At 33.3% G+C, this 24,397-nt stretch overlaps 1 protein-coding gene across 2 annotated transcripts in view; it reads left to right on the forward strand.

The window, feature by feature from the left end:
- DACH1 (dachshund family transcription factor 1) overlaps positions 1 to 24,397 on the forward strand; it is a gene marked incomplete at its 3' end in the record, with an annotated part of 393,322 nt that overhangs the window by 343,206 nt on the left and 25,719 nt on the right. The window contains exons 7-10 of one of the 2 annotated variants that reach the window (XM_081129137.1): positions 6,084 to 6,235; positions 14,434 to 14,581; positions 17,561 to 17,704; positions 18,222 to 18,290. In XM_081129137.1, the coding sequence (XP_080985263.1) occupies positions 6,084 to 6,235; positions 14,434 to 14,581; positions 17,561 to 17,704; positions 18,222 to 18,290 (513 nt within the window). Of the gene's footprint in view, positions 1 to 6,083; positions 6,236 to 14,433; positions 14,582 to 17,560; positions 17,705 to 18,221; positions 18,335 to 24,397 lie in introns of those variants that run through there. The other variant, XM_081129136.1, reaches the window with a different exon arrangement.

Here is a 24,397-nt window from a genome sequence, read left to right on the forward strand (position 1 = left end):
CATACACACACACACATACACACACAAATTTGAAAGAGAATATATAATTCAAATCCAAAGGGATTAGTTATGAATATAACAACTGAATTTGATTTTATTAACAGGAAAGAAAACATTTTAAAGTAGAGGCCCATTTTTTTTTTTAAAACATTGTTCCTTAGGATATCCTGCTAAATTGTTATGTGTGATAAGATTGAAGGGAAAAGCTTGTTTTACAGAGTCATCAATCTTACTGATAGCCATTTATTGATAAGTGGCTTTAAAAACGAGTAAAATCCTGAAATGAAGTGATGAGAAGAATGAAATAATATTCTTTTATACTTCATTGATTTTGGATTTTTAAGACTATTTTCTTTTCTCCCATTTATGCTTTTTCTTTATATTATCTATTATTCTAATTGATGTTAACAGATTACACATTGTTATAACCACCACTATATTTATTATGTAATTATTAATATGTTAATCAGTAGATATTTGTCTAGAAATTATTTATTAGATTGTGATATGTGCTGTCCTGTTTTTCTTATGAAAACCACTGTAGTTTCCTGTAACTAAATTAAAATGCAAAAATGTTTTAAAGTTAACAATCATTCTTACTTTGGAATTTACAAATAATTAGAACTCTTGAGCACTGACATAACTACTATTCCCATATGACGTGGAATACTTAGCAAAAAAGAATAGTACCCTAGTTAATGCAGCTTTCAAAATGCTAACTTTATTCCCAGATCGATGCACCTTTCACTGCACTTAATTTGCCATTCCAGGTGTTGGGAATGCTTGTCGTATAGAAAACTGAAGTATTTTCTAATTTAATAAAATGAAACAAGATGATTTAAGGATTCTCATAAAATTAAGTTTGTAAACCTAAGTCATCAATAACTTGCTCTGAAATTTTGTGTTAGTGTGAATCATTCTTTTTCAAATATCACTTAGATATTCATAATTCTTTGGAATGTGTAATTAAGAGTATAATGACATTTCTTATTTCAAAGAGACTCATTACCACTCATTAGTCAATATTGATGAGATCTCCACTTAAATAATTTTTAGGAATTTTTATAAGAAATAATAGAGAATGTGGAATTATAGATTTGAGTGATACTAAAATTTGTCTCATTCAACCTGCTGGTTTTTTAAAAATGAGAAAATTGAAGCTTGAAGTTGTTACATTTCCAAAGTAGCTGAAATTAACTGGATATGAAGTCATTTCTTTAATATATACCAAAGTATTAAAAAATTGTTACATATTGTTTTAGTTTTCTACAATTGTGTAATAAATTACACCAAAATGTAGTAGCTTAAACAAGTAAACATATATAATCTCACAGTTTCCATGGATCAAGAATCTGGGTGCAAATTAACTGGGTGCCTCTGGTTTAAGTCCTCTCATGAAGTTGCAGTTATGCTGGCAGCTGGGGCTGCAGTTCATTTAAAGGCTCAGTTGGGACAAAAAGAAAACATAGTGCATATGTACAATGGAATAGAACTCAGACCTAAGAAAAGATGAAATACTGCCACTTGTGACAACATGGATGCATCTTGAGAATGTCATGCTAAGCAAAAAAATTCAGATGGAAAAAGTCAAGAACTATACAATTTCACTCATATGTGGACTATATGAGTTCAAGTAACAAATCAACAAACCAGGCAAACAAACAAACACTCGTAGACACAGACAACAGAATGTTGGTTACCAAAGAGAAATGGACTGGTGGGGAGTGAAGGAAAAAGGGAAGCAAATATATGGTGGCAGAAGGAGATCTGACTTTGGGTGGTAAACACACAATGCAATATACAAATGATGCATTACAGAATTGTAAAGTTGAAACATAAGTTTATTAACCAATGCCACTCCACTACATTTAATTAAAAAATTAAAAAAAAAACACAAAACTAAAGGCTCAGCTGTGCAGGGGGAATCTGCTCTCGGGCCAAATCACATGGGTTTGGACAGGCCTCAGTCACTTGTCATGAGTACCTTCACAGAGCTGTCTCATGACCTGACAGTTGGCTTCCACAGGGACAAGAAATGCAAGAGAAAGAGAGGGAAAGAGATTTGGAAACTACTCACTTTTTATAACCGAATCTCAGCAAGGACATCCCATCACATTTGGTTTACTCTCTTTGTGAGGTCTAACTCAGCCTAAGGGGGAAGTTCTGAACAGAGTACGCATAATAGTTGGGAGGAATCATGAGGGGCCCTATTAGGGCTACTACATGCCTACTACAAGCCCAGAAAAAATAGTCCCCAAGTACTTGTCCTGTAAATTAAAATATTTATGTATTACTTAACTCTTTACACTAAAACATCTCACAGATAATGAAAAATGGAATGTGGACTATTGATTAAATAATAATATTCTATGTATGTGATTCTTGTTAATTTTATATTGTGGATGATTATGCCGTTGCACTTGTGAAATGTGCAGTGAAGTCTTAAGGACTGAAAAGGGAAGATGGTTCATACCTACATACACACAGAACAAGAGAGGCAGAGAGAAGACAAAGATAATTTAAAAGCAAATGTGGCAAAATGTAAAAATTGGTGATTTAAGGTAAAGTGTTGAAATAGTTTCCTAGGGTGGTTGTAACAAATGCCCACAATCTTGGTGGCTTAAAGCAATGGAAATTTATTTTCTCACAGTTCTGGAGACCAGGAGTATAAAATCAGGGTGTCAGCAGGAACGAGCTTATCTCCAAGAGGCTATGAAAGAGAATCTATTCTTTACCCCTTCTAGCTTCTGGTGGTTGTCAGTATTCTTTGGCTGTGGCTGCAAAATTTTGATCTCTGTTTCTGTTGTCTCTTTGCCTCCTCATCATCTCTGTGGACCCCCCTGTCTCTCTCAAATCTCCCTCTGATTTCCTCTTTTAAAAACACTTGTTGTTGGATTTAGGGTGCATCCTAAAACCAGGATGATCTCTCTATCTCAAGATCCTTAACTTAGTTACATCTGTGAAACCTTGTTTTACAAATAAGCAAGCATTACTAGATTCCAGGGATTAGACATGGACATATATTTTGAGGGCCTACCACTCAACCGGCTACAGGGTATAAAGGAATTACTTGCACAATTCTTGCAACTTTTCCATAAGTTTAACATTATTTAGGAGCAAAATATTAAAGAACAAAAAGTAGATTACATTGTCAAATGTTATAATCAAAGATCATAGCATCTGACAAGCCAACTTTCTTTTAAAGATAAAAGTTTAAAAAACATGTACAATATACAAAATTGGAATAAGGTGTTTTGTGAATTTGTGCTTCATCATCATTCATTGTTTGAAGTCAATGGAGATTATGTGATGTCAAAACTCTGTTCCACATTGTCTGGTCTCTCAAACTTTTGCTTTAATCTTCTTAGAACATTTAGGATATCAAAAGTCACTTTTATTTTAAAAGTAAGAACCATATTCTCAATTTTACTCTTTGTAGGAAGACTAAACGAGACTTTCTATGATGTTAATTGCCACAAGATGACAACTTTTTCTAAGATAGTAGGGTCTTGAAGCCCCCTAAATATTTGTCTTTTGTTTGTTTGATCTTTGATTAGTTTGTTTTCTTTTAAAAAATGTATGTTGATCTTAAGAATTACCCTTTAAAATTTTTTAAGCAGTCACCCTGCCTTAAATTTGATTGTTTCTTAAAGTGACCATATATAGTATCTCTACTATGTAAAATGATAAATAAATGAATACAATCAAGTAAGTTTATACCAAATAATAATCATCTATTCACATATAGCTGAAAGCATGTGAACCAATACAAGCATTCCATTGAAGCAATGGTTTGTGTGTGCATGATGAAACATGCATGCACACACACACTCACACACACACCTCAACACAGAACAATTTTAATCTTATACTGGGGAAAAATGAGTAGCAATGGAATGAGGCTGGAAGAGAAAATGCTTTGCTAACTATATAATTAAGTGTTTAATGATTGGGATTGGTCACTCTAGAAATGCTTCTTGAAGCTTGCAGACTCTGTTTTATTCAGCATTCTATCCCCAGTGTCTAGTACATTATTTATGTTAAGTAAATATTAGCTACATGAATGCATGTATCATGAATGATTTAATTAATTAATTCGCACAACAAGCAAACATAGTCAAGCATAAATGTATTGAAGTTTAAATAATCATGGGGATGATGGAACTTCTAATTAAACATGTATATGTGAATGTGTGTGTACCCATACGTATGATGCTTTTTTCTTGGACAACCTTGAAGAATTGTGGAGTCGCAGGCTAAAGCTGAGTGCGATCTCAGGTGGTCATCTGGTTCTATGCCTTTCTTCAGGAGACAAGCAATTATTATCTCCATGATCTATTAAGCCACATTTTCCTTAGCATGTGACAGCTAAGGTGGTGCTGATCAAAAAATATTGCTTTTCATTCTTAAACAATTTCACATGCACATAGATGTTTAACCAGTGCTTTTTCAGAGATATTATGAGAAAACACTAGCAGCCTTGGTCTGGAGGAGTAATTTATGACAGTGAGGTAAATGGTGTCCAAGATCACCTTGATCACATTAGCCATGCACTGCTGTCTTTCTTTAACCCTGTTGACAAATGGAATAAAAAAAGAAAATAACACAATGAATCCTATTTCAGCTGCTCACTCCATTTCTCCCTCTAGTACCTGCTGCCTTAGATCATCTGTCAGTAAGTTAACAGAGGAGAGACTAGAAGGAGAAACTGCAGAGGAGTGAGTGAGTGAGTGAGTGAGTGAGTGAGTGAGTGAGTGAGTGAGTGAGGAGTGTGGTTAATAGAAGACCTTGTGTCCATTGCTCCCCTCCCCAGCCTTTCTTCCCTTTTAGTTCATTAACTAGAAATGTGGAAAGGTGTGGGAGATGAATTTAACTTGTTCTGACACGAGTTACAGACAGCGAAGTGTGGCAACTTCCATAGTATTTCTGCCCTAGGGAGAGGTAATTGGAAAATGTGTTGTATGGTTAGGTGAAAAATAAAGGAATGATCGCGGAGAACAGTGGAATCAAATTAGAAGCATAAATGCAAGTGTGCTGAAGTTTTTAGCCACTTGCAAAATTGAGAGATACTATCAGGGCTGTGCAAATACATTGCTCTGATTAGTTTTCCTGGAGTGAAATAAGAAAATATTTATAAAATTGAGAATTCTGCCATAAATAATATTTTCTCTGTGATATAATGAACTAAAATAAGCCATAATTTGTATCTATGTTAAATTGAACTAAAACATTTAAATAATAAAGAACTGAATAAAAAGATTTCACTGTAAGAATAAAAATAACCTACATTGGAGAATTATTCTAAGTTGCTTAAAATGATGGAAGGTGTTCAATAAACAAAATAAAGACCAATTTATCTTAGAGGGTTTTATATTAGTTTTTTTAATTTGTTATGGAAGCTGTATTATCTTACTTTTTCTTTAGAACATGTTTTCATGTATAAAACACTAGTTTTTCTATATTAAGGTAAAGAGTGTTCAAGTTCAAAAGAATTAGACCTTTAGTTTTAATGATATTGAATAATTCAGTTATAATTTAGAATTATTATATTTGATTCCAGTTTTTCTTTTTAGATGTGGAGTGATTTTATTTATACATTCTTTTGTAGATTTTTTTAAGAATATATTTGAGCAAATCATTGACATAAAGGAAGGGTTAATTGAGAAAGAAACATACTAATACACAAAGTATCTCTCTTATATGAAGCTCTAGAAATTTTCTATTGTCAATACAAACAGAAAAACTAAAGTGAGATAATTGGGAAGGTGCCCATAAAGTCAGCCTGAATATATTATCACAACTATATATGAGATAATATTTGTTTTAAAAAGATTCTATGGCACTGTAAACTCAGTCTCATTAAAGACTGCATTTAAAAGGCTTATAAAGTTACTCATTAATGTTATCTTGTTGTATCTCCACAGCTTTTTCATTAAAGAAAATTCAGCAGAAAGCATTTTCTCCTGATAGCAGGAACCAATTTGCAATAAATGTTCTGGAAACCACTAGGGAAGCCATTACTGAGGTCTAATAAAAACAGACAAGCGTAACTTGTTCTATATTTTTGTTTCAATCACATACAGATGAGACCCCGCTTTCCACACCAACCGCAAGAGACAGCCTTGACAAACTTTCTCTAACTGGGCATGGACAACCACTGCCTCCCGGTTTTCCATCTCCTTTTCTGTTTCCCGATGGACTGTCTTCCATAGAGACCCTTCTGACTAACATACAGGTAGGCCTCTCTGCAATCTGAAAGAAAGGAACATAAAAACACAGTTGCAGGTTTTTACCAAATTCATACTATTACAGTTTAATCCATTCATGAGTCTGACTGAACCATGGTGTTGAACTTTTTCTTGCAATTTAAGGTTTTAAACTTGCTGCACTGATCAAACTGGTTTAGAAATACACAAATATGTATATTAAGTCTTAATAAAAACTTAGATGAAAATGACCTGGGCGTTTTAAAAATTATGTTGCCTAAATGTTCTCCTTACTGCTGACTAATGGAAAGAATTTAAATGTTTAAGTTTGTCCGATTTACTAAATGACGGCACACTAGTTCTAATAAATATTTAGTTATTTTTAAACTGTTGGACTTCCAGTGAGGAAATGATATGTTTAGTCATTTAAATATGTCTAGTATGAAAGAATCCAAAAACATATTTTCTTTCATAAATAAATTTGTTTCAGTTAATAGAGTTTCTTCAAAGAATAGACTTCAAAAAGCCATACAAAACTTTCTACGGATTTCCTATGTAGTCCTCAGGATGTATATTTTACGTACAGTACATTATGAATCAAAAATACTTGCAGTTAACAATAACATAGAGCATGGAGCCAAAATAATAAGAGTGTGTGGGATAAAAGAAAGCATAATTTTCTTGCCCACACATGAAGTGATCATGTGGGCCCCAGATGGAGATTTTTGCCAACTTCTCCATATTTGGAGTAGCTACTAGTAAGAATGTGCTTGCAGATACTGTGCTAGTAATATATATACATATATATATATATTTAATTTTTACTCTAGCACTCTAACCTTAGTGATATTTTTCTGCACACATTTCCCCCATATTAAACTTTCTCCTAGTAGAAATGTAATTAATTTTATTTACCTCTCCAAGGACATAACAGAAGGCCTTTAATGTAACATATCTTCTCATCTATTAATATGGCATTTTTAATACTAATGTAATTAGAGTCTGCAGAACTGTATTCAACTTTAAGGTTTTATATCTCAGTAATTGAAGTAAATCATCAATCTAGCCTAACTTTAATCAAGGCCAAATAGTTGGTTATATTTTAAAGTAAACATAAGACTTCTTCTAAATTTAACTCATAGTATTTTTACTATGAGGTAGATTTTTACAATTTTTCTGTTAAATTAAATGCTTTTAGAAAACATCTATCAACATTTTTTAAATTTGTACTGTGACAAAAGGGGAACAATTCATTTTTAAAATGTATACAACTCCATATAAAGTGAAAAAAGAAAAAAGAAAAAAAGAGGAAAGTGAGGCATTTACTTAAAATTCTCCATCCAGTTGTGTGTGTCTTCACTAACTAAAACCTCTTTAACCAGGAAAGTGGTAATTTAATTTCAATTTTAGCAGAGAAAACATTTCTGGTTTTCTTCAGCATAAAACCAGCTTGCTCACCTGGAGAGTGGGTTTGCATGTGGACTCTTCTATTGTGTGTGAACACCACGTCTCTAAAACAAATACTGTCAATTTGGAAGTATTCACCCACCCCTGACCAGTGCTACCCAGACAAGAAATGGTATATATACATCACCTCAAACTGTAACTATTTCTTTAAAAAAAAAAAGAAAACCCTAGTCTTACAATGTATACATTTAGACATTATTTATTTTATTGAAGGTATTCTTGATTTAATATACTATCCTTTCTAAACTCCAGCCAGCCATGAAGACATATTTTAGCAAAAGTTGATGATAGAGTGATAGTCAAGACAAACCACATTATTTCTAGTTCAAATTCATAGCGATCTAGAATCATAGTGTTGTTAGAACACCTACAATAAGAATACATTATCATAAATATACTATATCCACTACAGTTTTACGTATCTGTAATATGAATATAGGTGTAGATATAACATATTTATATGTATGTATTTAATATATATGTGTATATCAACATGTGCATATGTGTACACAAGGTAAAATAATGATTAAAAATCTTACTGAATTTCATGCACAGTTTTATATACACACACATACACACACACAAAACACATGTGTACATGTACACATATACACATACATGTATAGTGGATTTATGGTTAGTAATGGTTTTACAGAAGGTCACAGATACTAGCTCTTTTAGTATTGCCACATTTATTGAGTTATAGTAATATCCTTAGAATTGTATAGAATGTTTAAACAGTCATGACCCTGGATTATTGGGCATACAGTATAAATGTGTTTGCTCTCCAAATTCTAATTTTGTTAATTACATTCTGCCTACCTCAATTTCCTCTGTAATTTCAATTATATGCAGTGGGCTCCCTGCTTTCTATTTCAAGATGGTAACATTTTTGGTAAGTTTAAAGCTCCATATTTCCTTTAGAGGTATTTTATCAGGATAGCAATGAAAAAGAATTGAGTTGAAAATGTTTAATTTTTTAAATCGTACAATTTCATGTCTGAAATCAAAGATTTATATGCATATTTGCTATTTTAATTAAACCCAAGGCATTCAGGTTATATTTAAATTTAATGGACATAAATCCTATTTTTTCTTAGAATGAATGACCCAAAAAGCCCTTCAGAATAATTTGTTTAGGAGCAATTCTAATATTAAATAATTTAAGTTCATGATATTCTATAATTTAATAATTCTCAATTTTAAAATTTATAATTGTTACTACAGATGTTCCTTCCATGACACACTATAAAAATTGAATTTTTATAAATGTTATTTTTTTGTGCTTTAAAAGAAGACCTGTATATATATGGCACCAGACTTTTATTATCTCTTTGAAACTTGAGTGTTTTAGAAATTAATAGTAATAATGGATAAAGATATATACAGTAAAGGATAGTAATTGCACTTTAATGAGAGATATGATACATTCTAGTTTTTGTTTTTCAGGATTTTTAAATTTTGTATTTTATATGAAATTTTATTTGTTTTTTAAAATGTGGCCAGTGTTTTTTAAAATGTGGCCATATGGTTTTTTTGTTCAAACATGTCCATGGAGAACTCCTTATGAAATTTTAGGTGAGGAAACTGGAAATTTAGTGTCAGTTTACTAAATGTGACACCTTCAAACATTAACTACTATTTAAATGCACTCAAATGAGAATTTTACCCAGTATTCTTAATCTGGGCTTTCGTGTAATAATCATAGCTAGGATCCATACGTACATAGATTTGGGAACAAATAATATACATTGTTTATCTTATTACAGGAATTATTTAAAGTGACTTATAAATATTAAAATAAGAAGAGATAAATAAGTAAAAAGTAGAAATATAAAATAAGGATAGAGAATATAAAATTTAGTTAGGAATGAAGTTGGCATTAAAGATAGATGCATTAAGGGGATGTATGACAGGAGTTTGGTTCACTCTAGCTTTCCTATATGAAAGAATTAAAAAGAGAGACCTAAAAGAAAGTTAAAACAATAATAAGTGGCTGTCCCATATTGATTCACTATGGTTTAATAAATACCCATAATCGAACTGTGGTATTTAAGAAGTATGCTCTACTTCTCTGTTTGAGGAAAGAAAATGAGAAAGAATTTGTCTAAGCACTAAGACTGAGATTCTCTGATCTTCCAGTCTTTATATTTTGATATCATGGCCAATAATGGTATATTTTATACATTCTAAAGAAATTAACTTTTTTCAATTCCATTATTAATACATAATTATAATTAAAATAGAGTTAGACAAAAGAGTTAAGAGGAAACTTTTCAAAAAGATAAAACAACAAAATAGAGCATTGGCTTCAAAATATGGGTAGGCTGAGATCAGATATGTTGTTCTTGCATGACATCTTTTTATCTTTAATCATAATTATGTATTATACCTTCTCCCTTTTATGGCCATTACTAATTGTAAAAAGAGATAATAAAAAACCCCAGTAAAATACAGCCAATATTCAAAAGACAGTTTACTATGATGAAGAGAATAGCATTAAGGTCTTAAAAATCTGGAGTACATACCATATTACTATTTCATGTCATAAATACTCTACTACAACATACTTCACTTATGACATTTTTGGTCTTCAAATGCGTGGTAGTTTATTTCACACCAAGTAATTCTACAACCCTAGGTGGATGCCCTACAATTTAACTCAATTCTGACACTTTCTACCTGGAGAATCAGTCCCATAAGACTGCCCTCGCCCCCACTTTAATGCCAATTGAAAATCTAGTTTTGAACTTGTGCAGCTGACCAATTGGCTATAGATCAGAAGTCCTGTGACCAAGTCCTCAGGTTCCTTGCTAGAGCAACTCACAGAACTCAGCGGGAGTGGAGTTCTTGGGGTACTGCTGAAATGAGCACTTTCAGAAGCCCCCACGGGAGAATGAGATGTGGAAAGAAACTTTATTTGCCTGGAGTTACATTCCTCGGGTTGTAAAGTCCCATGCCCCTTAAACCTGTCCTGAAAGAGGTGCAACTGGGAGTTCAGCAAAGCCAAAAGCAAGGCCAGAGTCCAGAGTTTCCATTCCATATTGCAGCCGGGTCTAGTTCAGCATCCAGGCTAATGAAAGCCCATTAATCCATTGTTTGGGCCCCACGTGGCCCTGAGCCATATGGGTGCAGGGGAACTACCCCCTGCAACAGGAAAGCCAGGAACCTGAGGCACCAGAGAGAGCAAGAGAAGCTCCTTTGTTCAGAAGTTTAAATATTCAGGTTTCATGCCTTTGCAGCCGCCACACCTGTTCTGGCCACCGACTCATCCCAGGTGTGAGTGGCAGACAGACAGGCCCCCTCCCACGTCACTCAGACCTTACTGGGCATGCTGCTGTTGGCCTGCACCTTCTCCCAGTGAGCAGCAGGGGACGGACTTGGGGAGTGTTAAATCAGCAAAGCTGCATCGATGGTGTGCCTATATTTTCTAATCTTCCTTTTCCTGTTAAATAATAACCAGATTATAATAGTATCAGTTTGGGATCTTGGACAAGTCACCTGATCCTGCCGGACCTTGGTTTTCTCATCTCTAAGAGGTTTTAGTTAAAATGAGTATTGCTAAAAACCCCTTCAACTAGGGTATTTACTCTCATTAGAAGAACTAACACATTACTGAGCACAAATTTTGCCATATGAGTTTCACTGAAACTCAAGGAACCTTACTATCTAATAAACTCATCTAAAATACAAACTCAGACTGAGTAAACTTTTCCTCTGTCATCTAACTAGGATATTAAAAATGTTTCTTTCATATCAGCATTACTTTAGATTTTCTTATACAAGCAGAGATTTGTACTTTCCAGGCTACAATTGAAATAGTTGAAACATTGCTATATCAATTACAGTGCCCTTTTGAAAAGAAATAGAGACTCTTTCTCTGAAAAATTATGAAAATAATTTAATTTACAAGGTAGATCATTTTAGAAAACAAAAATATTTGTGTGTTATAACAACCACTATGCCTCACTTATGGGAAGGAATTTGAGGATAAACAACCATTGTCTCTTATAATTGCTGTGACAGAGTAAGCTTGAAATGCATTTCTTTAGAATTGTCATTGTCCAACTTCAAGATCAGGAGAACTGACCTCCCCTTGTAGAAAAATTCACATCATACACCTGTATCTTTTACTGTAACTCACATTGTCATCACTGAATTTTGCTCCATACTGTATGTTCATGTGAGATCCAGCATTTAGCATGACCTTTTGCACATGATCTACTTGGAAAATTTACGGAAATAACACAAATCTGAAACTATTACCACTGATAGTTAAAATGGTGTCCTAATGATTTGTAGATGTTAGGAGCACTACTTGCTATAGCTTTTCCCAGGCCCCTGCTGCATTGAAATTTAATCTGTTTTCTGTATTGTTTTCTAGCAGGGCTGTCATGGGCAATAACATATTTTTGCATATGCATCAGTTTGGCTCTAGTGCAGATTTTTGTTCACATTGGACTCCTACTGATGTGCACTGATTTAAAGTCTAAAAATGAAACTTAATTTTATACAGCTTGTAAGTAGTCCCTAGGGGGTATTGGATCCTAAAAGCTAATATTTTTCAGACATAATCAGCAGGAATAGGTAATGTATTACCATTAGCTACATTAGCAACAACTGTAACAAAAAGAAACAATAAACATAAATGCTCTTAGCAACTTCATACTTTACAAGAAATATTAATATAAAAATAACACAAATTAGGGTTGCAGTTTAATGTTATTCAACATGTTTATTCTTAATGATTGTTTCATATTTAAACAACACCAAAATATTGTGTTTTGTCAGCCAAGGACAATAATAGTTTAATAGTAATTTATTTTAAACAGATACTGATAATACAACCAATCAACACATTAAGTGGTGCCAACATTGGCATCTTGCTAAATAATCTCTAGACATTGCAGAGAGTACATCTTTCAAAGATAAGTCAACAAGAGCAATCAGAGCAGAAAATTAGAATTTGGTATCTTAGAATTAAAATACAGCTAAACTAAAGTTTTAATTGGGGTGATCTAAAAGGGCACTTGATGTAATGATCTCTTTCATTTGTTACTAATTGTTTGTTCCTGATAAAGAAAAAACATATACTGGAATGATGCTGAATTGAGTGAAGATGGCAGTTTCCTTAGCAGTTATGTTTTATTGTTAAAAACAAAAGAGTAAGGAGGGGCAAATTGTGGCATAAAAATCCTTCAGCTTGTTTCATACCACAATAATTAATCCAGGGAATTCGGGGTCAGGTATAGCAAATGTGAAATAATTCATATGTGCTTGAAGAGACTAGAAATGGCTCATAACAATGCTACATTGGTAGGCCGAACAAAGGGAATATCTCTTTTGCGCTAAGTGAAGGTGGAATTGCAGTTTCTGATTCAAGTTGCTTATGTTACCTCCTGCAAAGGGGTCACATCATAGAGTAGATCTACAAATGACACCAACTTCCATTTCATATATAATTGCAGTAGAAAATGTCAGTCTCTGATGTTCATGGACCAAGGCAAAATATCTTCTACTTTCAAATAGCTTTTTGTATTCCTGAGTTGCTAAAAATAGAAATTTTATCTTTTATTTTTACTGATAATTTTTTAAAGCATCTTAGGAGAGAATACATGTAGCATGCTTTGTATATGTTTTACATATCCTCATAATCTCATTTTCAAAAATCTCAGCTTATTATTAAATTTTAAAATAGCATATGGTAAACCAAAGTATACATATATTAAGATTCCATAATCAGTTGAATAAATAAACCCTGCTTTTACCATTTGCTCATGAACTACCATACTGTCAAATAGTCCCCAACTAGTTATTCTATATTTATCATAACAATTTTAAGTGACTTTTTAAAAAATAATGCACTATTAAGCCACTAAGTTTTAGATCATAAAGTTTTAGATCACTTACATATCTTATACATCTCAAGAAAAATGTACCAATATTCTAAATTTATTCATCAGATGTTTAAAATCTGCTATATTATAGGCACTCTCCGGGCCCTGAGAACATAGTACCAAATGAGAGAAAATGTCCCTGCCTCAGAGAGCTCACAGTTTAGAATAGGAGACACATAAATAAATGACAACATTATGTAATAAATGTTATGAAGAATTTTAAGAAGGGAATAACAAGGTGTGTTTGAAGGGCTATTTCAGATAGGATGGCAAGAAAAGGCCTTCCTTGAGTGGTGACTGAGAGAAGGTGAAATGAAATGAAGGCAGGAGCCATACAAAAATTGGGAAGAAAAGCATTCAAGAAGGGAACAGAAAGAGCAAAATCTCTGGTGCAGAAACAAATTGTTGCCTTGAGAAACATAAAGCCCACTCTGTCTAGTATAATTTCAGTAGGGAATGGTGGTGAATGAGCTCCAAGAGATAGATGGGTACTGCCAGGAACACTTGGGGTTGCACAAACCATGTCAGATAATTACTTGTAGAAGAGTTTCGGTCTAATTTCTAACTCAGTTCTTATTTTTTAGACATGCTTGGGTGCTGCCCTCATTTAGCTTTAGATTTAGACATTCTAGTTAGAAGCAACTAATTCTGAGTGCCAAAAATAATTGCCCTCCTAAAATATTTTTATTAGATTTAGAAATTCTGTCCTTTAATTATAGTGCTTGTCTTAGGGAGTTCAGAGTGAATGCACAAGAATGAAAGAATTTGATAAGTGGGTTTTTCTTTTTTAAAATGCTTTTAAGTAATGAATGAAATGTGCTTTGTGCTAAAATATTACAATTCTGAATACCTTCTTTGTACAGGGGCTCTTGAAAGTTGCCATAGATAATGCCAGAGCTCAAGAAAAACAGGTCCAACTGGAAAAAACAGAGCTGAAGATGGATTTTTTAAGGGAACGAGAACTGAGGGAAACCCTTGAGAAGCAGTTGGCTATGGAACAGAAAAATAGAGGTATTGTCAAACTTCCAAATAAGTTTAACACTTTACGTAAGATATTTAAAATAACAGTACTATGCTTGGTGATTTACTATGAGACTATACTTTTTGTTCTTTACTTGTAGCTAAAGTTCAAAGCAGAATTTGAATCCTGGGCTCATTGTATTTCTTAATCTCCAATGTACAAAGTTTCTCTTCCATTCATACCTCAAGATATTGAATATATCCCTTATATCATTAATCACATAATTTTTATTGTTTATGAGTTTAACAAATTAATAATTTTAAGACAGACAGCCAAGAAGAAAAAGTTCATATTCACAGTTGCCCTTTGAAAAACTTGAGTTAAAGTATAAAGCTAAAATAGAAAGTACTGATTGTTCAAGTGAAATGGATTTAGTAAGATATTTATCAAATGAAATTGAAGACTGATGAATATCTGAATTACCAAAGGCGAATGTTTGTATAATAATACTCCTGAACACCTCATTTTCATCCAACAAGGTCAAGTACACATTAGAGTAGAAACCAACATGAATGTTTATTGGGTAAAAATAATAATACTATCAATATATTAATTGTTTCTTTTAACATACTTTACAGTGTCTGTATACATATTTTTGAAGGTCATTTATATGTGTTTATTTTATGTATGAGATTGAAGAGTATTTTGTTTACAACCAACTTCCCCTTTGCCTCAACTATAAATTTCTCCTAAGTATTCTAGAAAGAGTGCTTTTTTTCTCTCATTCGATAAGAATCCATAATAAATACTACACATATTCTCCTTTTATATGTCTGACATGGACATTTAAAAATTATTGTTCTGTTTGCTTTTAAAACTGGCAGGATTTTGTAGGTCTTCATAGTAGCTATTGCTGCTATGCAATAGCTAGTGGGTTCCTGGGATGATAGTGATTCGGGAAATTGCCACCCCAATAGTACAGTTCTATAGCACAGTTCTAAATAATGTGGCTTCATGTAGATTTAGGTACTAAAATAATAAAAACAAGACAAACATTGACAATGGGGTATGTTCTAAGTGCATAATGAAATTTGGTCAGAGTTCATTATATGGAACCATACTCCATAAGGTAGCTATGTCTTGATTTTGTTTGCACTTGGAAATCTTTTTTTTTTTTTTTTGACGAGACTTAAAGGCAGATCCTTGAATTCCTAAATTAGCTTTTGGTTACTTGAGGGACCTTAAGAGTTTTATTGGTTAAAACCTGTTGGAGGTTTACTCTGTTTTACTCCTTTAACCACTAGAGGGCAAAACATTTCACTAATCACACCCTGAACCTCCCATTTAATTAATTTCGAACAATAAATTAAAGCTAATAACTGTCAATAATTATCTCTTATGGACGTATCTGTTGAAGTAATGTATTATCCTGAGGCGAGAGCATGGCAATCCCATTTGGTTCAATCTCAGGAAGAAACAGTGAGCGGTCAGCGGCAAGGCGTTGGGTATTGAGCTTTTAGTGCCATGGGAGTGTACAATCCAAATAAGTAATTCAAAACCTACTGTTTCTTTCCAAATAGACTTATAAACAATCGTCTTTAGAAAAGGAAATGGGAGGCCAGTGATTTTGTTAAGATAAGCACACGATTTTCACACTATTAAATAAAAGAAATTAGCATATTTATATAAAACCAGTTTTGTTTTCCCTATAAGACTGTAGCCAATGTACAGTTTCTGTTAATATATGATACCAGCAACAATAAGTTCAACAAGGTCATGGTTTGCCATCTTGACAATATTAATAATTATATAAATGGGATATGTGGACATTAGAAACTGAAACTAAAATTCTTTCTTGAACTATATTACACTATTTTATATATGGACTAAATACTTGTTTAAGAAATGTTTTTCTTCTTTAATCTGTAGTAAGAAATCAAATAGTACACTTGGAATGATTGTTCCTTATTACTAACTCTACCAGAAGGATTTTCTCATACTGAATCTGTCACATTTAAATCCACAATGTTTAACAGCCATCCAAAAAAATTACTTCAAAGAAAAACATCTGTATGCTTCCCATATGCTGATTGCTTACTTTATGTATATATTGTATAAGTTAAAAGTTATGCTGAAAATACAGTTAAGATAAATTTTATGAAGAGCATTTATTTGTTATTATTTATTGGTGACATGTTGCATAGAAATATTTAAATTGTCCAACAGGAAAGAAAATGTCTCATAATCAACTTTTTGTATCATAATCCACTTTCTTATACCATAGCACATTATTGTTAGCAGTAGCATATTATTAGCTATGAGGTTTTATACTCCACCAAATTCCTGGTGAGTAAAAGTATAACTTTCTTGAAGTATGTTACAGTGCATATCAATTTGCTATGAAGTAACTATTAATAATTATTATAATTTTATAATAGCTTCAACCAAAAAAAAATCTGCTTATATATGTTAACAATAATTAAGAATATGTAGCTCCTTATATACAATAATCTTATTACATTTCCTAAAATCTCAAGAAAATTATTAAAAATCTAGCTGGTATAACATTGTTTTGTAAAACATAAGGGAAGTGCCCTATTTACTACTCAAAATTGCTGCTTCATAGATAGGAGGCATACTTATAAATGTTTGCACTATTCTAAACTACTCTGTACTATTCTGATTCAAGGGCAGAGTCTAAGCCCCAACATTCCTTTAATTAGGCTTCCTTTATCAGAGAATTCAAATATTTACTAAAATTAGTTTCCCATTAAATCTGTCTCTAACAAATGACAATTAAAGCCATTCTTACAATGCAATGTAGTTCAAGGCTAAGTAAAAATTGGCCTTCTTGGACATTTTACTGGGATTTATTTTAGGTAAATGTGGCGTTTTTTGGACTTCCTCTGCATAGATCCAATGCAGTAGGTGCGAGGGGGGGGGGGGGATATTATAAGAAATACAGATCATTTATAAGTTTGATCATTGCACAAACTTAATAAAAAAATCATGTCCACTCTCTTTTTTAGCCATAGTTCAAAAGAGGCTAAAGAAGGAGAAGAAGGCAAAGAGAAAATTGCAGGAAGCACTCGAATTTGAGACAAAACGGCGCGAACAAGCAGAGCAAACACTAAAGCAGGCAGCTTCCACAGATGGCCTCAGGGTCTTAAATGGTAAGAGGGTGCATCTTTATGTGTGGCTAACTACTTCTGTTTTGTATGCTCAAAAGACGATTTAGACATGTGTTTGTGGTTTTGTCTATTTCTATGTCCTGTCATTCATTAAACTGTGCTCCTTGCTGATAGGTTGGTGTAAAGAATAGTCATATGTGTTGGGGGAAATGCATTATTTCATAGGTGCTTCCACTGTTTGTTACTTAACTCCAGTATCTGGGACCTGACATCGCTTCTCTGTTTAACCAAATCTGTCTCTACTGAAACATGATAAAATAGTAATCTGAGAACTTCCCAACCCCTGTCCACTTTTATGAGTAAATTTGTGTTATTTATCTATTCAGACAAATCTTTTGATAATTCTTATGGTTATAGTCTCTGTTCAACCTTTAAAAGATGAGAAAGATTTAGATAATTTTAATTCAGCACCAGAGTTAGAAGTCATTGTTGTTGTTGTTTTTAAGGACAATAGAAATCAAATGAAATGTGTGTCACTCTTACCTTTCTGTGCTTTTAGACTCCCTGACCCCAGAGATAGAAGCTGACCGCACTGGTGGCAGAACAGATGCTGAAAGGACAATACAAGGTAGGAATTTGCAAAAGGCTATAAATCTAGATCTTGCTATATGAGTTTTTCCTCAGCTTTAGCCTGCTATTCAAGCATGTAGCCTACCATCTGGGCCACATCAAAACAAGTTCAAACAAGGTCAAGTTCATCTTGCTTGTTTATATGAGTGAATTCATTTTGTGCTGATAGATTTTCTTTAAATTAACAGGTCATTTCTGTTTATACAATGCAATTAAAAAGGAATAATTAATTTTAAACAATGTATGATTTAATCTTAGACACAGCAAATGTATTTTATTGAATGCTAGAAGCCCGATTTAATGCAGGAAGGATTTATAAGTTCTATTCTATATAAATAAAATCATAAGTTAATCAGCTAGGGAGTCTGTAACATTTGAAAATTTCTTCTTGTTTTGTGACAGTTACTGCCAGGAACATGCAAAATAGACTAGTCAAATATAAGATTGTTTAGTCCTAAATGGATTTTCCAAATGTTTTGTATGTTATTATATACATTTTAATAACACAAATCTGCTGAGCAAAATCATATATTAGAATACTAAAGGGAATTGTGTTGTACACTCAGAGGAGCTCCATATATATATTGCCAAGACCACCCTTTGAGGAAATGACAAAATTTGAGGGTAACATTTAGTCTAACATCTATTCTAGACAGTATAGTGAATCTAACTTCATGAATACAGAATAGTAAAAAGAGCATTTGTTTTCTGTTTTAAATGAAGATGATTCTTCAAACAGAAGCCTAAAATGATTAACTGCAATAATTCTCCCAATTGCTTTTATTTTGCATTTTAAGCTCAACCATGTTGGGGATGTTTTTTGACATTGTGTTACTTAATCAGTTTCAAATGTGTCATTCTTGGTTTAGTGAAAAGGAAACCCATCTGTTTAAGTATCATATATGCAGTAGGTAAATATCAGAAACTTGAAACATTCCTAGAGAATGTTATTTGCCTATTGTATATTTTACCTGAAAACCATGGTATTTATTTTTTTTAAATCCTAAGTCTTGAACTCTATGTTATTTTGAGGCATCTCCTTAGATTTACAAGATTAATGCAATTGTAAATGTACAAAGAAACTTTATTTTTTAAGAGTTGTGTGGATTTCAGCCAAATTATATGTGTGTGTACAATATAATATTATTAAAATCATATATTTCTCTTGCATCTATTTTTTAAAAATTGCATACACATATTAACACATTCCCAACAAAAGTAGTGCTCTTGATCAGAGCCAGTAACCTTAGAAAGGCCAATGTAAACATCAGCCCTGGTTTGTGTGGTTACTCATACAACCACATGAGTAACCACATAAGGGTTGGTTACTCATGCTCTGATTTAGCTAATGTCCAAAGTGGTCTAAGAGAGCACATTGATCTCCAGGTAGATGAGATATATAAATTATCTGGTGTCCACAGAATTCTCAAGATGGTCAGAACTTAATCTAAGAAAAATTATAGACAATATAGTCTTGCACCTAAATGGGAGATTTATCATTAATATTAAGAAATGTTTAGGCGTTGAAGAAAAATATTTGCATAGTTGACATAATATATATTTTATAAGTTTGCTATCAGAAATATTTTGGTCATCAATAAGGCTACAGTTATTATTATTTGAATTTTTAAAATTCACATATATTCAAATATACACTTTAATATGGATAAAATCTTGCTGTATGAGGTTGAAATACTGAGAATTCTCTTTCTAGTGTGATCCTCTTACTCTGAGGAAAATTTTTAATAATAAATTGCCTTCTTTTTACTATTCAGAATGCTGTCAGTTGGAAACATAGAAAACCTATCCAAATAGCTTTATAATTAAGGAAACAAAACATTTGAACAAGTATATATAGTAACTTTAAGCCAAATATAAATGATTATGAGGTTATTTATTGCTTTTGTTTAATTGTAATATGAAATCTTCATTCATTCATTCAGCTTGTCAATTGAAATGATGTTCCTCAAGTTTAATGTGAATAATCAGTAATTTTCTACTTTTTGCATATTTATACTTAAATTTAATAACTTCCTTAAAATTGTTTAATGCACAGCTAGTTTTCAATAAAACTCTTAACTAATATTCATTATTTTAATTAGATATTATGATTTTTATCAAATGCAATTTAAAAAAATACAGTACTTGAATCTGTATTTCTATGTATTAGTTGCTAAAAAGTTATTTCACCTGCAGTTGAACTACCCAAGTCTTAAAATACGACAGCAAAGAGACCACTTTTGCTACTCTAATTCCACCAAATAAGCTCATTTAGCCCTTTGAAGTTTTTTAACCATAAAAACTAAATTCATATATTTGGAAGCTAACAAACAGAACAAAATTAACTTTGAATAAAATAAATCAAAGGAAAAAGACTGTATTTAGTTAAATTCTGAGTCTAAGCACACAAATGGAAAAGCAAGGAAGAAAAACCCAGAACGCATTGCTGATTTGTGAAATGGCCTGTCAGGCATTTTGGGAGCCATGAGCACTTGCTGCTTCACAGTTGAGAAACGACACAAATGCAGCCTCTCGCTCGCTTAGCTGTCTCTCTCTCAGCGCCCCTGAGCCCAGGTGTTACGATACTCTTTGCACTCTTCCTTGCTCCCAATGCAGCCATAAATGAGATTACTCTCTATTTTAAAATAAACGCAACTTAATTAGGACAGACAAAGGAAACTCACATTTATTCATGCTTGTCATGTATTTATTTATTTGTAACATTTTGACAATTAAAAAATGCCAGGCGTGGCCTGAGAGTCAGTTACCTAGCAGTCAGGCACTTCAATACAGCTCAAGTGCCAAGTAATTACTCCTATAAGCACCTCAGGTATGACTAAACATTGCCTGGGTGGCATTTAGTGCCATGATTTCTGTAAAACTATAGAGGAGGGGCCCTAAATATCTTATCTTTTTTTTAAATAATATATTTCTATTGGTTTCAGAGAGAGGAAGGGAGAGGGAGAGAGATAAATAGAAACATCAATGATGAGTCATTGATCGGCTGCCTCCTGCGAGCCTCCACTAAGGATTGAGCCCGCAACCCGGGCATGTGCCCTAACCTGGGATCTAACCGAGATCTCCTGGATCCGAGGCAGATGCTCAACTGCTGAGCCACCCTGGCCAGGCTATCTTGATTATCTGGATAAGTAAGATATATCAGTTCATAGTATACAAGGATAAATTTTTCATTGCTGATACTTCTGATAACTAACTCAAAATTTATGAGTTTGGAGGAGATGTTATGAATGTAGAATAAATATCCAAAGATTACAACACAGTAACTTGCTTTAGGAGCTGAACTGCATGGTGATTAACTCTCTCATACCTTGAGTCTTACAGATTTATTTATATGTCCTGATTTGTGTTGGAGTTTGAAAAATTTATCTTATTTTTAAGTTTTTTGTAAGATTTCTGAAAATATATAGAGTAGACATGGTATGTTTAAATACTCATTGAGCAATGTTTTGGACCAGTCAATAAGTATCCTCCAAAAACCCTTCTGTATGTGTGGGTAACATCTACACCCACTGTGCGCAGTCAGATATGTCACATGATGGCTTTCTTTAGGCAAGTCCCAGTGTCTTTTTATTTTCTTGCCCTAAACAACCATCATCCATCTAAATGGATCAACATATATTTTGACAACTTTAAAAAGTATCTTCTCAGCCCATTCAGTCATCTGTTAAGAGCTCCAGATAATATTTAACTTTTATTGGCTGTCTCACAGGGACGTCAAAGTCAGTACACAAAATAGAAAGGATCCCCCCTTCCCCACCCCTGCAAACCTGTCTTCGTCCAGTGCTCCCTCCCCGTGGTACCCACAATCTGTCCAATCCAGTATCCTCCTTAGTATATAATGAAGGGAGAGTCAGCTTGGCATCTCCCTTCCACACCCTTTACATCCAATCACGTTTCCCCTTCGTTCCCTGTGCTTTTATTGCACTGAAATTTTTTTGATTTCCTGAAAGCCTCACATCTTTCTCCCCCTAACAGAGACATTTGCCCCTCTTCCTGCTTTACTTACCCATCCTTTTAGTCTCATCATTGAAGCTACTGCCTTCAGGGATGCTTCCTAGACTCCACACCGGCCCGGCAACACCACCTCCCTGCCCCTGAAGCCTCTTAGAGGCTCTGACCACGCCTCTCACTTCTCCACCATTGCATGCTGTGCATGTGTAGCTCCGGGTTCAAGTCTTCTTTCTCTCTGCAAGGAGCCAGCAGAGCACAAAACATTACTAATTTTTTCGCTACTGTGCTCCTAGTGCCCAGCAGAATGCTCACACATCCTGCTGCCTGCTACGTCTTCCTGAAGGATTGTATCAACCATTGATGAATTAGGATCTATATTAGGTCTTGTGGATGCCGAAGATCCTATTGTTCTGACATTTCTCAGAGTTTAGTTGGAGAGGCTAACGGGAGCAAATAAAGGGTAATATGATTCTGCCTAGGAAAGTCAGAATTACAAATTCAGACAGAATTAATTTTTATTTCTGACAGTTGAATTAACAGTATGTGTTTATTCCTCTTGTGGGCATTTCTAATCATTCTTACTTTTTGTGCATTTGGCCTAAGATTTGGATTTTGTGATTATTCACTTACACTCAATTTTTCATTATAAATGTATATTTAATTTAATATATATAGTCATATTTATTCTTTTATTTAATATACATTAACCTCATGCTTGTCTTTTTATTTGTTTCATATCATTTCAAATGATTAAATCTTTAACAGGTATTGTTTAGGTGACCAATCAATATATAGACATGAACTATAACATGGGAGAATTGTGAATTAGGCCTGTTTTATACATTTCCAAAATGTCTACAAAGTTCACTTTTGAAATAGTACCTGTTGCTTTTTTTTTTTTTTTTCCTGAGTAAAAAGGTGTCCTTTTAAAACAAAGAGTAATTGTTCATGGGAGGGTAAAGGGGGCGGGGGTGGGTGGAGGTGGGCCAAGGGAGTATAAATGAGGATGAGGGGGAAAGAGACTTTGCTTTGGGCAATGGGTACACAATGCAGTGCACACTGGGAAAGAACTTTAAAGATTAATTAAATCTCTTTATTTTGCAAAAGAGGAATCCCAGGCTTAATGAGGGTGCATGAGGTCTTAAAGGGTTACAGCATGTGTTAATGGGAGTTGGAAATATAACTTGGTTCAGTTGTTTTTCACATTCCCTTGTTTTCTTCCTGATTGTGTTTCGACCAGGATTGTGAAATATTGCTCTTTTAAAATATGTGATTATTGTTACAGTAACCTCCCGTTATCTGCAGGGAATACATTTCAAGACTCACAGTCAATACCTGAAACTGAGGGTAGTAACCAGCCATGTTTTTTCCTATATATACATACCTATGATAAATTTTAATTTATGAATTTGACTCAGTAAGAGATTAATAACTAATAATAAAATAGAACAATTATAATAATATACTGTAATTACAGTATGTGAATGTGGTCTCTTTCTGTCTGATCTCTCTCTCTCTCTCTCTCTCCCCCTCTTCCTCTCTCTCTTTTTGTGATAAAGAGTCTGATAACCCAGATTGCTACTTAGTGGCTGGTAGTATAGACAGTATGGATATGCTATAAAATGGAATGATTCACTCCCAGGGTGGAACTAGCAGGAAGGTGCATGATTTCATCAGGTTACCCAGAATGGCACACAATTTAAATGTATGAATTGCTTATTTCTGGAATTTTCCATTTAATAGTTTTGAACTACTGTTGACCATGAGTCACTGAAAATTTCAGAAAGCAAAACCACAGATAAGGGGGGACCACCATGTTATTTGTTTAGTAACACAGCTCCAAGCTATTTTAATACAGGTGATTCTTAAGAGTGGAACTTATATCTTTCCTCAAGCTTTTTTAATTAAATCAAATGGTCTAGTACTCAATGAATTTCCTAGTAATGCATTTTTTAGACTTAATGATATTACATAGTAAGTGGAAGCAGTAACTTATTAAAATAATGAGGTGGATTAGGAATTGATATTTATTGAGCCTTTCCTTATAGTCTAGTTTAAAGGTGAGATAAGTAAAGCTCAGAGTGGCTAATTAACATTCTCACATTTGTACTATGAGTTAGTGAGGTTGCTGAC

The sequence above is a fragment of the Miniopterus schreibersii genome (assembly GCF_964146895.1).
Source record: "Miniopterus schreibersii genome assembly, chromosome: 2".
NCBI lineage: Eukaryota > Metazoa > Chordata > Mammalia > Chiroptera > Miniopteridae > Miniopterus > Miniopterus schreibersii.